A 17,009-nucleotide genomic window follows, 5' to 3' on the forward strand; every position below is an offset into this window, starting at 1 on the left:
AAATCAGTTGCAATCCACAGATTATTCCTGGTCTTAAACTGAAAATGTATGTGCTATTCCTGGTTTTCCAGGTTTGCTGGATGGACTTCCTGGTTAACATTTCAGAACAGGACCTACATAGTGTTGATATATTAATTTAAATACAACTTTTTCCTGAATTAGTGGTTTCGGATTAGCGACCTTGTTCTGCTCAGCAAATTTTTATAAACTGGCCCGAGTACTATTATTAGTTATGGAAGTAGAATTCAGATAGTTTGAAGAATCTCACCTGGTTACCAAATACGCCGATGGCACAGGCTGTAGATACTTGGTGTGCCGGGAACCACACAGCCGCCAGTCTAGAAGGCACTCCTAACGTGAACATCTGAGCCACTCCTACCATAGTCTGGCCCAGGAACGTCAAGGCAAATCTAGTAAGAATAAAATAGCATACTGTATTTGTAAAATAATGCGTTATCAAAACACAATTAATAGAGTCAAAGGTGGATTTGTGCCTGTTTCGATACCAAGCAAGTCGATTCTGGAGATGTCATTTTTCAATGGTGGGCTATCAATGAATGAAGCTAACAAAAGATTGATGTTCGATGGTAAGAATACTACCGTTCAGACCGATCCCTTAAAAAAACTGTAAAAGATTTCATGCCACATGAAAAAAACAAACACAAAATATCAAAATAAAATTATGCAAGACCCAATGTGTTTTAGTTGTACCACAGAGAAGAAAGGAACAGAGGATGTACTCCAGGTGTCTAGCGCTAGTACTGGTGTCTAGGGCAAAGACCAACTACGCCCCCCTTGGCCTCGTGTACTACAACACAATGCTAACGGTGGAGAAACACCCTGTCCCTGTACGATAGGAATTTCCACACGGTGTTTGCTGTTTGGGCTCTTCCTTGCTCGTGATAAGTATATTTCCCGCACATCATACCAGAGCTGAAAGTGTGTTGTACCATAAGGGTGTTCCTTTGTACCTTATTTATCTGTGCATTGGTTGCACAGAGCTTATTTTCAAATTAAAATCCATGTTACCAGAAAAGGTCGAGGAGTGCTATACTGTATTAAGACTCTAATGTCAATGTCAAATTCTGTTTCTACTAGTTATTAAGCAAATTTCAACGGTTTTTACTTGTACCAACAACATTTGAACATTTCAAAACAGTAAAATATAATCTAACACAGTAAACTAATATAACATTTAGTTGAGAGCAATTGTTTTCTCTTACCTGTCAGGCTGAGCAGAAAACACCTTTATCCAAGCACCAACACACATAAGAAGGGCTCCTAGGATCACTGCAACTCTCAAACCCTGAAACACCAAATTAATAATGACAAAATATAATAAGGTTTTATATTAGGTTTTTGCAGATATATTAGAACTTAACTTCACTAAAGTCCGTTCACAAAATTTAGGCGGTTTGAGAGGAAGTTCCCCCACTAATTTTTTGCTTAATTTATTATGATGCAGGTCTTTAACGTTTTGGCAAACCTCAGCTGTTGCCCTATTGTTTTAAAGGTAGGGTCAAGTGGAGGAGAAAGATCTCTTTCTCTAAAACCCCCTAATTTTTTTGACGAGAGTAGAGTTATGTTTGGATGACTTTTTGACAATGTGGTAAATCATCCTTTTTGCATTTTTTCAGCATGAGTGGCATTTCCAGGGGGTCTTCTTTTCTTCTTACATCACTACCACTAATGACTGTAATAGTTACAAAACCTTTACACATGGCAGACTTGTGGTGTCGGGAGGTGGTACTTCCTCCTTTTGACTGGGGGTGTTGGTATGAGCCACTTTCGATAGGATAGGGGGTTTGAAGTTTAATATTAACAACACTATAGTCATTCCATTCTTCACAAAGGTTATAGCCAGTTTTAGAATGGAAATTTATGGAGTTAAACTGTGCAACTAACGAAGTGCGCAGATCTGAATTACTTTTTATGCCCAGGTGAAACTGAATGGGCCTTCTTCTGAATGGGCAATTGAAAGGAAGGCCCTGGAAATGGAATCCCCAAGGGACGAGAAAGGGGGGAGACCCTGTGACACCTGGAGAAGAACAGTTACGAAGGAAGCTCTGAGTTTCGTGAAGACGGGGTCAGCTAAGAGATCTGGCACAGGACAGGGATGGATGGCGAGCTCTTCTGGATGCCCTATGCTCCCGCTAAGGAGAGACAGGAAATAAGTCAACGTAAAACTAAATGGTTATAAAAAAACAATAATTTGCCCAGTTCTCTTATACGGATCAGAAACATAGAAAATAAATAAGAAAAATTAAACAAAACTAAGTGTATTAGAATATAAAATTCTAAGAAAAATTTGTGGAACTATATGTGATCAAGGGGAATGAAGACGACAACATATTTGGGTGATACAAAAGATTTACAACAGCACAGATATAATTGGGAAAATTAATTAAGTGCCGAACAATCAGATGGGCCGGACACGTATTGAGTAGAGGCGAAGAATGCAAAACTGAGAAGAGTATTAGAGGGAAATGCGGTTGGAAGGCGACCTCAAGGAAGACCAAAACAGAGATGGTGAAAACAAGTAAAAGCAGGCGTGGAAAGAATTGGAGCAGTAGATGATGATGCAGAGGACCGGATAACGTGGCGAAGATTTGTTGGTGCGGTTAAATATATCACCTCCAATATAAATGGCCCTAGGAGTAAGTAAGTAATTAATAAACTGAATGGATGACTTGTAGCCACTAGCACATTTCATGCCAGATCCACTACCACAGTGACACAAATTAAGGGAGGAAATAGAATGTTTGACAGTAAGTATGTTAGCTGCTCATTCAACTATAAGTCCTTCAAAAATTGAATACCATTATAGATCCATTATAGATAGGATTTCTACTTCAGTAAGCTATGCAAAATTCAATGCTTCCACTCTGGCAATATTATTATGCTTACACTAAACATTACCTTCAAAGAAAAAAAACACAATGTACCTTTCTCTCCAAAATCCACGAAGCAGGGAAGACCAATGGTATGTAGACAGCCATGAATATCATAGACGTCCAGTTGATATAGATGGCGCTGACATCATAATAGTACATACACACATTGGCTATGATGGAATACTGGATCCAGTGGGCTGCATTGGCGCAGGAACATAGAGCAAATAGAGTCAGCACAAGCCATCGCCTTCTGTATACGCGACAGTGCTCCCCCATCACTGCAATCAAGGAGGCAGAATATCAATTAATGTTTTTAAGAATCCTTGAAATGTTATCTCAAAAAAGGTTTCTGTGAACTGACACTGCAGAAGCATTTGAGCACATATTATCGTAACACATGCTGAGATTTGTATTCTTTCCTGGATTTAATTTTCATAGGTATTTTATAATAATTTTTGTTTGAGGAAACAATTAAAACCCTAATGTGTACATTCATGGTCAGTCAATACATTTTAGAATATAGCAACTAAATTCTGAACAAATCTGTCTTTAGATCAATTGGCATTTTTCATTGAAAGACCTTAACTTAACAAACCGATCTATCTAAGTAACGACTTGGATGACATTTTAGAAATGTTCATCCCAAGGTTGGTTGATTAATTCGGTTTACAACTTAATGTCTTGTTCAAACCAAACAAACATTCAACTAGTAAAACAATTTCTGTTAAACTTTAAAAAATATATTTTTCTGCTTTTGGCTAAATAGAATTATTATGTTACAAGAGGAAAATTAAATGCTCTAACTTTACATAAATCCTTAAACTCTCAGAATGTTGCTAGCTTAGTGTTGAGCATTTCAAATTTACGTGTCCTCTAGGATATCTACTCAAACATTGAGTAGTTTGAAACATAGTGTTCTCTTTTGCAAAATACCACTGACATTGAAACAAAACAATTATAAATTAACAAATAAACAACTCTGCAGGAATAAATCTACTAAGAGTTAACTAAAACATTTACATGACTAAAGTACATCATCTCTAAACTAGTAGTCCTGAGTAGACTGTAATATCAACTACTTTATATCTAGACATTGATCCACACCAAATATCACAGCAGCAACACAGTCAAAAAAATAATTTATAGAACTAAAAAAATATCACTTAAATAGAACAATATTACATGGTGCAAGCCATACCTCAAAAATGGACTTCACCCAAGCACCCTCTTCTACCGTAATTAACAATTTTATGCTACTCTACTGATGTTATACTAGGTTGATAAGTACCAAACAAGCAATAAGTAGCAATAGGTGATATTGAGAGGTAACCAACTTGTGGCTGAGATTACATCAACCTTGTTTCAAGTGCTTCGTATCAGAAACAACAGTTGTTGCTGTTCACCTCACGTGGATAAATCTTTACTAAATTCATTAAACACTTCAGAGTGCTACTGTTTGATGAATGTGCTAGATATTTTTTGTACTAGGCAAACTTATTATTTTTAATAAATACTGATAATTGATATCAACCCAGTAAATGCTGATAATTATTGCCCAAAAACTTTTTGCGTGATCATATAATGTAAAATCGGAAATTCCGTTAATCTGGTTTTTTACTCAACGTTAATTTAAATTTTCATTACACCATAATTCCTGTGAAGAAAAACTTATTTGTTGCATTTAAATAATGGTGTACGAGGCATGTTTTTTAAGTAAGTACAGTTTTTAAATTTCTCCGTTCCAGCACTGCGATTGGCATTTTCGACATTTGCGCTGTGTAGGTGCATCTATTGGTAAGACCTAGCCGGAAATTCAAGAACAATCGGCCGTATTTACATCCGGTGTCGAGCATTCAAAATGGTGCCGCCAATTGAGACTGCCGCCGACTGTGAAGTGCGTGTTGTAATTAGATTTTTAAGTGCTAAAGGTGTGAAACCATTGAAAATCATCGAAAGATTAGTGAAGTGTATGGCAAGAACATTATGAGTGACAGAATGGTACGCACGTAGGTAAGGGCATTTTAAGACGGCCCCACCAACGTTCATGGTGAGCAACGCACTGGGCGGCGTAGTACCCAGTGCATTGCTCACCATGAACGTTGGTGGGGCCGTCTTAAAATGCCCTTACCTACGTGCGTACCATTCCGTCACTCATAATGTTCTTGCCATACACTTCACTAATCTTTCGATGATTTTCAATGGTTTCACACCTTTAGCACTTAAAAATCTAATTACAACACGCACTTCACAGTCGGCGGCAGTCTCAATTGGTGGCACCATTTTTAATGCTCGAAACCGGATGTAAACACTGCCGATTGTTCTCAAATTTCCGGCTAGGTCTTACCAATAGATGCACCTACACAGCGCAAATGTCGAAAATGCCAATCGCAGTGCTGGAACGGAGAAATTTAAAAACGGTACTTACTTAAAAAACATGCCTCGTATTTTATTTTGTTATGAATGCAAAATATTTTCTGGGATTAGTACACAATAATAAACACTATTAATTAATCACAAGTGACATTTTGGATTGAGAAATTGTTTATCCTTCTTAATGGAAAGCAGTCGACGAAGAGCTTAGATCTAAGCCCTTCAATTTGTTGTAATGCCATGAATTGAACCCGTTTCCTCCATTGAAGTTTTGAGGCATTAACCACTCGGCTTGTTAGACACATATGCTCAACTATTCAAAAACAAATAGAAACAAATGTTTTCATCTCTAGACTCGGCTAATACATATGGCAGTAAGGGGAGTGACCTAGGCAGAATAGTAAACTTGGCATGGGGCAAACGTCCAACTGGCAAAATGTCAGGCATTGGCAGAGAGGATCGTGTCGTAAACACTGACTAGACAACATTACAAGTTGAACATTACAGTCTGTATGATGGAACAAGTCTCCTGACCCTTCGTCTACCTAGAACTGGCCCAGACCTGACCATTACCTGTTATGAAAAGAAATGTTTAGAAACCAAATTTATATGGTTTTATTCAACTTAATAGTCAGCTACATTTTACATGAGAGAATTGCACAAAACTGTAAACATTACATACATAAACAAAACAGTCTTAAATAAAACAGCTGAATAAATATTTGACAGTACAAAAGGAATCATATTACATAACATTCACCCCATCTTTTTTTTTAAATGTAATCCCTTAGATAGGTGGGAGGTCTTCGGACTCTAGTGGAACGACGCAGGTTTGTTTCTTCGTTATCCCTCACAGAAGTAGGGGTCACGGTCTCATGCAGAGGGGATGTTTCGATTTCAGATTGAATAGAGTTCCCAATTTCAGGTTGAAGCAGATTTGATTCACGTCTCAGGTCTTGAAGAGCAGGATCTAGTTCTTGACTGGGATTTTCCGAAGTCACTGGCTCATCCTCTTGTTGGATAGCTTCAGGAGGAACAGCGAGATGTCGCACCGATACCAGAGCCTCTCTACCATCTCTATACATGATGCGAGCATAGTCTGGATTAGCCTCTATCAGCTGAGCTTGTTCCACTAAAGGTTCATATTTGTTATTTCTTACATGCCTTCTCACTAATACTGGTCCTGGATTCATGAGCCATTGAGGTTGAGAGGTGCCATAAAATGATCGTCTCTGGTGTTTGAAAAGTCGTTCATGTGGGGTCTCATTCGTAGCTGTACATAGTAACGAGCGTATACAATGCAAAGCTTCTGGCAAAACATACTCCCACTGTTCTGTCTTCAGTCCCTTGTTTCTTAGAACAAGAGATACAGTCTTCCAAATCGTTCCATTATATCGCTCAGCTTGAGAATTACCTCGAGGGTTATAAGGTGAAGATCGGCTAGTGGCGATTCCTTTAGAGTGTAAGAAATCACTCAGTTCTTTTGACATGAAAGCAGAACCTTGGTCGGAGTGGACAAAAGCAGGCATACCAAAGATGGTGAAGATTGATGTAAGTGCTTTGATAACAGAAGATGCTGATGTGTCCGAGCAAGGAATGGCAAACGGATATCTTGAAAACTCATCAACAACCGTGAGTATGTATTTATTCCTTGTCACAGATGGTATTGGCCCTTTAAAATCAATGTTAAGTCTCTCGAAAGGAGCCATTGCATGGATGAGTGTTGATGGGGTTTTTTGGTAGAACCGAGGTTTCACTTCCGCACAAACAGAGCATGAAGCGGTCATTCGCCTGACGTCTTCGATAGAGTAAGGGAGATTTTTACTTTTTAAGAAATGAACCATCCGTACTATTCCAGGATGCCCAATGTCACAATGAATTCTACGGAGTTTTTCGAAATCTCTACAAGAGATGGAAGATGAAACTCGTGAAAATGCATCTGCTACTACGTTTTCCTTGCCAGAACGGTACACTATGTCATAAGAGAAAGGTGCTAGTTCCAATCGCCACTTTAAAATCTTGTTGTTCTTAACCTTTCCCGCGTGTTTCTGATTGAACATATATGACACAGATTTCTGGTCTGTAATTAATTTAAACCGTCTTCCAATCAGGAAATGCCTCCATTTCTGTATTGAATCGAATATTGCGAGGGCCTCTTTTTCCACAGCAGGTAGATGTTGTTCACTCTTAGTTAGGGTTCTTGAAAAGAAACATATTGGCCTTCCAGCTTGTGAAAGGGTAGCCGCTATAGCTGATTCAGATGCATCTGTTTCTACAGTAAATGGAATATTCTCTTCAACTGCAGACATACTGGAGTTCGCTATTTCTTCTTTTAATGTCTTAAAGGCCAATATTTCTTTACTGCCTACTGGGAATGATTTGACTGTAGTAAGGCAATGAACCTTTTCAGAGAATTTAGGAATCCACTTTGCGTAATAGGACAACATGCCAAGAGCTCTTTTAAGGCTTGCATTATCAGTTGGAACGGGGAAATTCAAGAGTGATTGCAGGCGGTCAGGATCAGGACGCATGGACATGTTTTCTACAATGTACCCCAGAACTGGAATGCTGGTCAACGAAAACTTAGATTTTTCTTTGTTCAGGGTAAGATTATACTTTTTAGTTGCTTCCATGAATCTCTGTAGGTTTTGATCGTGTTCTGCTTGGCTACGACCACAAATAGTTACATCGTCCAGATAAGCAAACGTGTCTAGTAGATTTTCATTTTCTATAATCTGATCAATAGTTCTTTGAAAACACGCCACACCATTAGTTACGCCGAAAGGAATTCGAGTGTATTGGTAAAGTCTCCCATTAGCTTCAAATGCAGTGAATGGTTTATCTTCATTCCGAATAGGTATTTGGTGATATGCCTCCTTCAGATCGATTGTACTGAACACTTTGTATTGAGCAAGCTTAGAGACAAATGATTCAATGTGAGGTAGAGGGTAGGCATCAAGCTGTGTGAATTTGTTGATGGTTTGAGAGTAGTCAATACAGAGACGTCTCTTGTGCCCATTGTTGACCACAATCACTTGTGCTCTCCAAGGTGATTTACTCGGTTCAATTATTCCTTCTGATATAAGCCTACTTACTTCACTTTTTATGAACTTACTATCATCTTCAGAGTAGCGGCGGGACTTGATGGCTACAGGCTTGACGTCATTAGTTAGATTATCAAACAGTGGTGGTGGTGATACTTTAGCCCTAAGTAGATTGCAAACATTGAAGGGTGGGCGTTTACCACCGAAATTCAGCTCCACAGCAGAATGTTGCCGAAGGATGTCATGTCCAATTACAACATCGGCACATAAATCAGTTAAGATGAGCAGCTTTGTCAGTGGGTATTCGTGGCCATCGCACACCATGTCAACAATACAGTGGCCAAGAGTTGATGAAACATGACTTGTTGATGCCATCGATATTTCATGCTTTGTTGGGTATTTAGAAATATTGAATCTTTTCACAGTAGCTTCAGATATAAAACTGTCGGAACTCCCAGTATCAATGAGTGCATCTACTGGTTTGCCGTTTAACATCAGCGACACTGTAGCTTTTGAAAGACATTTTTGTGAGGCAGCAACAAGAGAAGAAGACATTGAGTTTATTTTTGTCTTATCACTTTGAGTTGTTTTACCCTTAAATGTCCTACTTTGGTTGCGAGAATTGCAAACTGTTGCCCAATGGCCTTTCTTGTCACAAATGTTACAAACTGAGTCTTTGGCAGGACAGTTGGCTCGAGAGTGTCGTGACCGTCCACAAAAGAAACATTTTTCTCTTCTTATCGAGGATAATTGGTGTGAAGACGAATCAGAAGCTGCCTGAGAAACATTTGTATCAGTAACATCAACATCTTTAGGAGTTGACTGAGATATAGAGTTACAAGGGCTTGAAATATATGAAACCGCCTGATTTTCAGCTGATTCCAAGGTAATGGCTTGATTATAAGCTTCTTCAAGAGTCAAAGTTAGATTTTCAAGAAGTCTTTGTCGAATGGACTGTGATATTAGTCCTCGAATGAAAGCGTCTCTTATGTACTCGTTGCGATTTTCATTAGCAGTGACAGATTTAAAGTTGCATGCTTTACTAAGTTCTTTTAGTTTTCGAAGATACTGATCAATATTTTCTCCAGGTTCCTGTCTTCTAGTGGCCAGTTGATGACGTGAATATACCTCATTAGTAGGCTTTATAAAGAGTTTGTCAAGAATAGATATAGCTTCAGTATAAGAATCAGCCTCTGAGATTATTTCATGTATGTTGTAGTCCACAAAATTAGTTAGAAGTTTTAGTAGATCATCTTCTGCAGCACATATTTCTTCCACAAAATTCTTGAAAGTGGTTTTCCAATGTTTCCACTGACGATCAGAATGGGGATCATTAGGGTCTAAAGATAGGCGCTCCGGCTTGAAGAATTTATCCATTTAGATTTCTTGGAATAAACTTGAATAGAAAAGATAGAATACAACTTGTATAGAAGAACTTGTAATAATATAGTTAAAAGATTAAGTTGAATAAATTGTTATGAAAAGAAATGTTTAGAAACCAAATTTATATGGTTTTATTCAACTTAATAGTCAGCTACATTTTACATGAGAGAATTGCACAAAACTGTAAACATTACATACATAAACAAAACAGTCTTAAATAAAACAGCTGAATAAATATTTGACAGTACAAAAGGAATCATATTACATAACATTACCATCCCCAGATACAGGTTTCAGCAAACTGAGTATAGATGAATAGAGGTTATTTCTATCTAACATAGGCAGGTTAACAATATATAATTATTATTGTAAAATCCCCATTTTTTGCATTTTTCAAGTAGGTACTTTTATGCTTAATGCTTAAGTACAACAGTATATATATTTTTAAACCTTTCGTTCGTATCAACCCTCTCTATTAAAAAATACATACTTCATTATGTCATTCTGATTGAAATATCTACATAATAACATCTCTCGGTATTGTTGTTCCAATGACTTTAATTCTTTTAAATGTAATGTGCTAAGTATAAACTTGTTACTACTGAGTATTTCTTCAATCAAAAATCAACAGAGATTTAATTAATTATTCTGTTTTATTATGAAATTCTGCCATACTGAAATTCTAACTTACCTTTCGAAATGAACAAAAGTCAAAAAACTGTAGGTATACCTGAAGTGTATGAAAACAATATCTCACAAACTTAAGTGTCAAAATAATATTTGTTTAAAACTTCTTTACTAAAACTCTCTAAAAGGTCAAGTAGTCTAGAATAGTCTACAATTGTTATCAACTATATGTTAATAGCTAAATGAATCCTACTCTGATTTATTTATATATAGATAAGACAAAGATCTTTAGTTTTAAAACAATTTATAGTTTAGAGCGCTCACAGTAGTAGCTTTGAATTGCTTTTTGCTTCTGAAGTTATTTCTCATCATCATGTTTTAAGTTTTAAACCAAGTTTCTTAAAATCAAACCATAACTTAACACTTTTCCACTCTAGTCCAAAATGTTTAAGGAGGATTGATCAGTATAATTTTTAAGTATGTCCTTTTAAAATTAAAAAATACAATACAGTAAATGTATCGGTTCGGTACACTTTTCATATGTTTATTTTATGAATTGCTCGACATTGAAAAACAATTTTTTTTAATACGAATGCTATTTGTTTTTGTCAGAATCAACTCTCTAAGTGCCCGTAATTAAGAATACAAAAATTTTGAACGTTATTCCATGGAATTACTGTAATGGAATTGTTATTTACGGTAATCTATAATTATTGCTCGTAATTATCCATTACAGTGAGGTAATCCAATTACGGTATTGGAATTTAAAAATAAAAAAGTTTTAAAAGATAAACATTCTGATGAATAGCCTGAATGAATGATATGGAGACTATTAAATTCATACAAAAATTAAAATAATGTGAAATAGAAATTTTCTATTTCACCTTATTTTAATTTTTGTTGAATGTAATTTGAAAAGTAGGGATCTAAGGTACTTTTTAAATGTATTAGTTAACTAGTGACTTTAAACAAAAAGTTAGTTTAACCCTGGTAATTTTGGCTTGAATTAAGTTAGATGTTAAAAACTAATCTGTGACTAAAATTTATTTCTGGACAAAAATAAACTCTACTAATGAATGTAAAACGTAGGCCTACTTATATTATTTTGCGTATCAAGAGTAGAAAATAGTACTAAGCATAATCGCAACTGCACAAGATGTTTTCTAAAAATACTAGGCCTAACACTCAAATGAAATTGCAGTAGCCTACATTGCAAACGTGGTTTAGAAATTAGGCTATAATGTTATTATGATGACTTTATGATGAAATTATAAATATCTAAATCATTACTACTACATTATGGCTACTATATTATTTTTTAATATCTTCACACTACTTACTTGTCATATTTATTTGAACAAAGTGGTTTGATCTTGACAAGCCAGCTATTGATTAAAAGTCGTTCTATTCAACTGTAATAAACACTACATGATACTTAATATTATGGGATGTTTAGAAAAAAGTGGTTAATAGATAGGTGAGGAAGGAAATAAAACAATAACAGACTGAGATAAAGATTTTAGAGATGAATACTGCAGCCTCCTGCTCCAGCTAAGCACAGCAGCACAGCTGTTCAAGGGTTACAGATAGAGGGTTGATCAAATTCGCGGGAAAGGGGAGGGAGGTGCAGACGACAAACAGCTGACTGAAGTAGTCTTCGATCGATAACTGGGGCAATGATTATGCACACTAAGCTTTTACATTGAGTCAGTGTATAACAAGTATTTTACTTGCTGATACATATTTAACCCTAAGTCATATTTAATTAAATCACTAAGTAATGAGACCGGTAGTGAAGTATTTCTCTTATCACTGTTACAACAATGAATGTTTAACTAGCAGTCTAATGAAAAATATGAAAACCAAGAGGAGTGAAAAATGTATGGTCTCTATAGTATAGCATCTTGTTTTTTTTTTTTTATTATTGAATTTACACTCCAATTTAAGTCTAACAAAATTAAAAATAGTTATGAAATTTAAACATGGAAAATTGCTTATTCAATCGATGATTGCATTGGCCTTATGGGTGAATCGTACCCGTACGCCATTACTTGCTACAAAATCATTGTAAAAACTGTTTATATAGTTGACAGCATCCTAAAAATTAATTTTTATAATGAATTGTAGTAAGTAACGTAAAATATAAATGTATCAATATGTTCATTCAAGCAGGTAGATCTATAACCGCAGCTCAACGCAGGGCTACAGCTCAACGCATGCAAATATTTAGATATATTGCACTACAACATGCAGCCTATCTTTGAGCAGATGCCTACGTGAATCATAATATTTTTCATCAACAATCATCTTCACGTTGACTGTTGTATTATTATATATATATCACTGTAATCTAGTGATAAAGATGTAGCCTAATAGATTGGTACATTGCTTTGCACATAGGCTAATACGTTTTGTAATTTTGGTAGTCCTGCTGTCGGTTGCTGAATGTAATGATGTAATGTTTATGTACTGTTGACTGGTGTGGTGTCTCAAATATAATCCGATTAAATCTGAAAGTGTTTTAATGTTCTACCACAGTTCACACGACTAAAACTACAAGTTTGACTATGGTGTGTATTATATGGGTCGTAATCTAATCTAGTGCAGTAGTTCCAGATATTTATACTATCCTACTGAGGCACTCACCCTAGCGTCTCATACATACATACAGATATGAACATGGTTACAAGTACCAGGCAGCCATAACATTCTGTATCATGCAGCCTAGTTTAGAGCGTATGTATATACATATATTTACAGACCGGGCAGGAGGGGGTCATGTTCTACAGCGCCGTAGTTTGGGATCGTACCTGGCGCCCCCTTGAGGGCTTGCTCTGCTGACGTCATCTCCTCGTCGGCCCTGTAAAACAACATATACTCAATCTCAAAACATACTGAAAATGAAAATCACATGAAAAAGATTGTATTGCAGTAGGCCTACAGTATTCAGTAGTTTATTTCGAGAACAAGGACTATTCATCCTGCTGTGTCTCATATGATTACGATCAAGATATTGTGCTAGGATACAAGTAATCCTCTAAAAAAGTATGCTGGAATGTTTGATATTTTTTACTTTAAGCTCCACCACAAAAAATGTAAGATTACCCTGTAAACTTAATGTGTGGTGTTATAGCGATGATTTTATTTGTAAAAGTAAACTCATTTGCAATTTGCAGCAAGTATACATGCTTCCAAAAACTAATAATTGTTGAAAATAAAATACATATGTTTATTAAAACGTAATTTTGTTATTTTTATTTGAAAACTCGGTAAACTAATGAAGTTAATGCATTGTATTGAATGAATATATTGGTTATAGTTAGGACATAATAGAAGCTATAGAATCTTAATCCCAATCCTTGGATATAATGTCATATTCGTCACAAAAATGACGTAAGGTTGAAGGTTAATTAGAGCTAATTTAAACTTAAAGATAAAGTTTTGTTAGGTTTACGAAGGAAGAAACACATCTTTTAAGACTGTTAATCTATGTTTGTTCTATTTTGAGGCCGGCGAGTAAAGTAGGTTGTCATAAAATTGAAGAAACAATGCTTTTACTACAACCATTTTGTACACTTGCTATTATACTATTAGTATACCTACTATTAAACTCACTATTATTCAAATTACCGAGGCAATGTCGATTAAATAATAGCAGCCATAATGTGGTAGTCGCATTTCAAAAGAAACAAACGTCATCCCAAAACAGAAGTACTATTCGGTTTAATTTATATTTTGGTGTCACACACTGAAAATAATTATTTTTTTATTTTATTTATATTTTCATTATTTTCTAATATATATTTTCTCATATATTTCTAATTACAAATTTTAAAAAAACTAGCAGCTTGGCCAGCATTTCAAATTTTTTATTCCGATACCAAAAGTAAAATTTTTCAAGAGAAAGCTACTTGATATTTTTTACCCAACGATTCTTTGTTGTAAGTAGAACAGTAGAACATTTTCAACGTGTCTGTAATGATTCCAGATTGCATTGTTTTACCTTAGTAAACAGTACACTAGCTTATCTACAAGAGCCACAAATATTTTAGGTTCAATATTAATATGAAATCAAACCAAATCAAAATATCTTTATTCGTACAAGTACATGTTAGTACATCTGAATAGTGTCAACTTAGCTATTTAAATTAACATTTGCAACAAATATTCATATACTCTTCATGAATATGACTGTTTTAAACATGGAAATGTTATCGTGTTACGGCAAAGTCTCTGGAACTCTAAAACAAATCACGTCCATTTTTCCCAATGTACAAACACAGCTTTATATTAGTTATCACGTAGCATTTCCATAATGGAGATAAGGCATGATCTCTGTGTAAACCGTAGATTATAAAACTACAACTGGTTTAGTCGTTTATACAATAACTATGGCTTGTGCATATGTTTCTGTTGTCCTATTGATTTTTTTGCGAAAGGATTAAATGACTTCAACATGAATTTTGCAGCATGTACCTGCGTGTAATCCTAATCAGTGTTTAATTGGAGGATTCTATTGGTTCTAAAATCTTTATATAAAATAAAACCATCTATATATATACAGTAAATATACATATATATATATATCTATACATACAGTTTCTATATATACAGTATATACTTAATATTGTAAGGGGTTTCTATGTTACATCCCTTTTCCAACCGTCCTACTTAACTGATTTTCACGATTGAGGTGTCATTTTAAAGCTTATGATCTAGTGCACCTTCAAATGGCAACGAAAACGATATTTCAGATAATATATATTTTTGACAATTATGCAGCCTGATTGAGTAAGGTAAATCACTCTTCAATCTTTGGTGTAAATCGATAGTTCTTTGAAAAGTAAAAAAGTTGTTGCGTTGTTATACTGGCCTTGGAATTAAGTTTTCCCAATTCAATTGTGCAATGTGTGCAGGTCCCCTCGCACTACTATATTTTTGATGAGCAAATAGGTATTGTTTTTTAGTTGTTTGTATGACATAGCATGTAGTGGCTGTGGTATAATGCCATTTTCGGTACAGCAAAAGAAATTCAAATAAAAGTTAAATCAATAATACATATCAGGCTTTTAAACTATCCTTGATATTTGGGTTAATATGCACACGTAGGTGGCGTCCCTATCTCAATGATTGATAATTGATTATTATTGAAACTGGTACTTACTGTAAAAAATAAACTACAACACTGCGCCGAATATTTGTATGCTTGAAGTAAACATATTATGTTGCAGGGTTTTTATTCTGGAGACAATACTTGACACTTTGTTCACGGCAACAAATGATAGCAATTCAACACCGATTTTACACATAGGTAGAAGTCTACACAAACAAAGTAAAGGAGAGACTGAAACCAATGGAATAAGATAGGCAGCGGCCAAGCGTAAAAACTTATCAGGAAACCGGTTTAAAACCGGTCAAATAAACTTTTTATCGCGTTTTGTTCACTATTTGGGTTGATTTTCTTTTTCTGATAGTTTTGGTGGAAGATTACTCGTCTAGGTTTGGTAAAAGTTTTCCAATTCAATAAGGCGTGGGTGATATTCCTTTGTAAGATCAATAATGGAAATACCACAACATAATATATTACCGCTATTACTCAACCATTGTCCACTATGTGCACTTCGTTTTCTCAAAATTATCTGATCATCTATTTGCTTTTTCAGGTTTCAAGTGTTTTCTTTGACCTTTTGGACAGATTAAATTCTGTTAGAAAATACACATATTATAATGTCTTAAGATCAATCCCATCACGTGTAAACCTACTTGTATTCGAACGAGTAAAAACATAAAACTTTGCAATTATACTTCCTTAAATAATTTAATTTAAAACAAATGATTTAGCTTATTTTAAGCGTTGTAATGCGCTTAATGACAAAATAGTAAGATTTATCTTTTATTTTAAATGTTTCTACGAGATTGACAAAAGCAAAAATTTTGTTTGATAATTTGTTAAAATAATCAGCTTATAGCAATAAATAAGGTGACTTGGGATTTCACATCAGCTAAGTGAATATCTCAGTAATAAACCGGTATTATTTTTTATAGAGACTTGAAGCTTATTTAACATGGTTAGTTGAGATATTCATGTTCTTTAGCGAATCATTGGGGTTTTCATCACTTTTTTTTAACTAACTATGTTCACATAAGAATTTCAAACAATTCTTAAAAGTCGGTTTTTAAGACGGCAATTCCTAACATAATGTTTTATCAGGCCACCACTAAAAATTCATGCACGAATATGACATAACCTTCAATTTTTAAACGGAAACGAACATTTGGTAATGTAAACAGCTGTTTTACCTTGCCAGCTGTGTCGGTGCCGCCAGTTTGGTAATCCCACACACACGCGCATTCACGAACACACACTCTACACTACACAGAGGTACTGAAGTACGCAAGGCAAGAACTGAATTGGCACTAACCTAACCTCCTACCTAGGGCGTCGCGGTTCGCAACATAAGCACCGGTTTGTTGAAAATCGCTGACACCTTCCAAATAAATTATCCGGTCAATCACTTCGAACTTTGGCATTTCGTTCTAATTTGCATTTTTATTGACCGTAGGCAAACTGAATGCTTGAAATAATTTGTGCAAAAAAACAGGGAAGTTATTGAATATTTTATTTAGAAGCTAATAAAGATTTTCTTCTGAATTATTAATCGAATTTGGATAGTGTGAGTAGAGTCATTAT

At 35.3% G+C, this 17,009-nt stretch overlaps 1 protein-coding gene across 5 annotated transcripts in view; it reads right to left on the reverse strand.

Moving 5' to 3' along the window:
- Nucleotides 1–17,009, reverse strand: part of LOC128996735 (uncharacterized MFS-type transporter C09D4.1-like) — a 46,686-nt gene that overhangs the window by 6,893 nt on the left and 22,784 nt on the right. The window contains exons 1-5 of one of the 5 annotated variants that reach the window (XM_054422187.1): nt 16,619–16,684; nt 13,129–13,178; nt 2,946–3,172; nt 1,224–1,306; nt 269–410 (exon numbers count right to left, since the gene is read on the reverse strand). In XM_054422187.1, the coding sequence (XP_054278162.1) occupies nt 269–410; nt 1,224–1,306; nt 2,946–3,172; nt 13,129–13,165 (489 nt within the window). In that variant the 5' untranslated portion in view covers nt 13,166–13,178; nt 16,619–16,684. Of the gene's footprint in view, nt 1–268; nt 411–1,223; nt 1,307–2,945; nt 3,173–4,092; nt 4,145–11,658; nt 11,771–13,080; nt 13,179–16,618; nt 16,685–17,009 lie in introns of those variants that run through there. The other 4 variants (XM_054422185.1, XM_054422186.1, XM_054422188.1 and 1 more) reach the window with 4 other exon arrangements.

Source organism: Macrosteles quadrilineatus, unplaced genomic scaffold (assembly GCF_028750875.1).
Source record: "Macrosteles quadrilineatus isolate MER2022 unplaced genomic scaffold, UCM_ALF_1.0 Scaffold_6__1_contigs__length_79288215, whole genome shotgun sequence".
NCBI lineage: Eukaryota > Metazoa > Arthropoda > Insecta > Hemiptera > Cicadellidae > Macrosteles > Macrosteles quadrilineatus.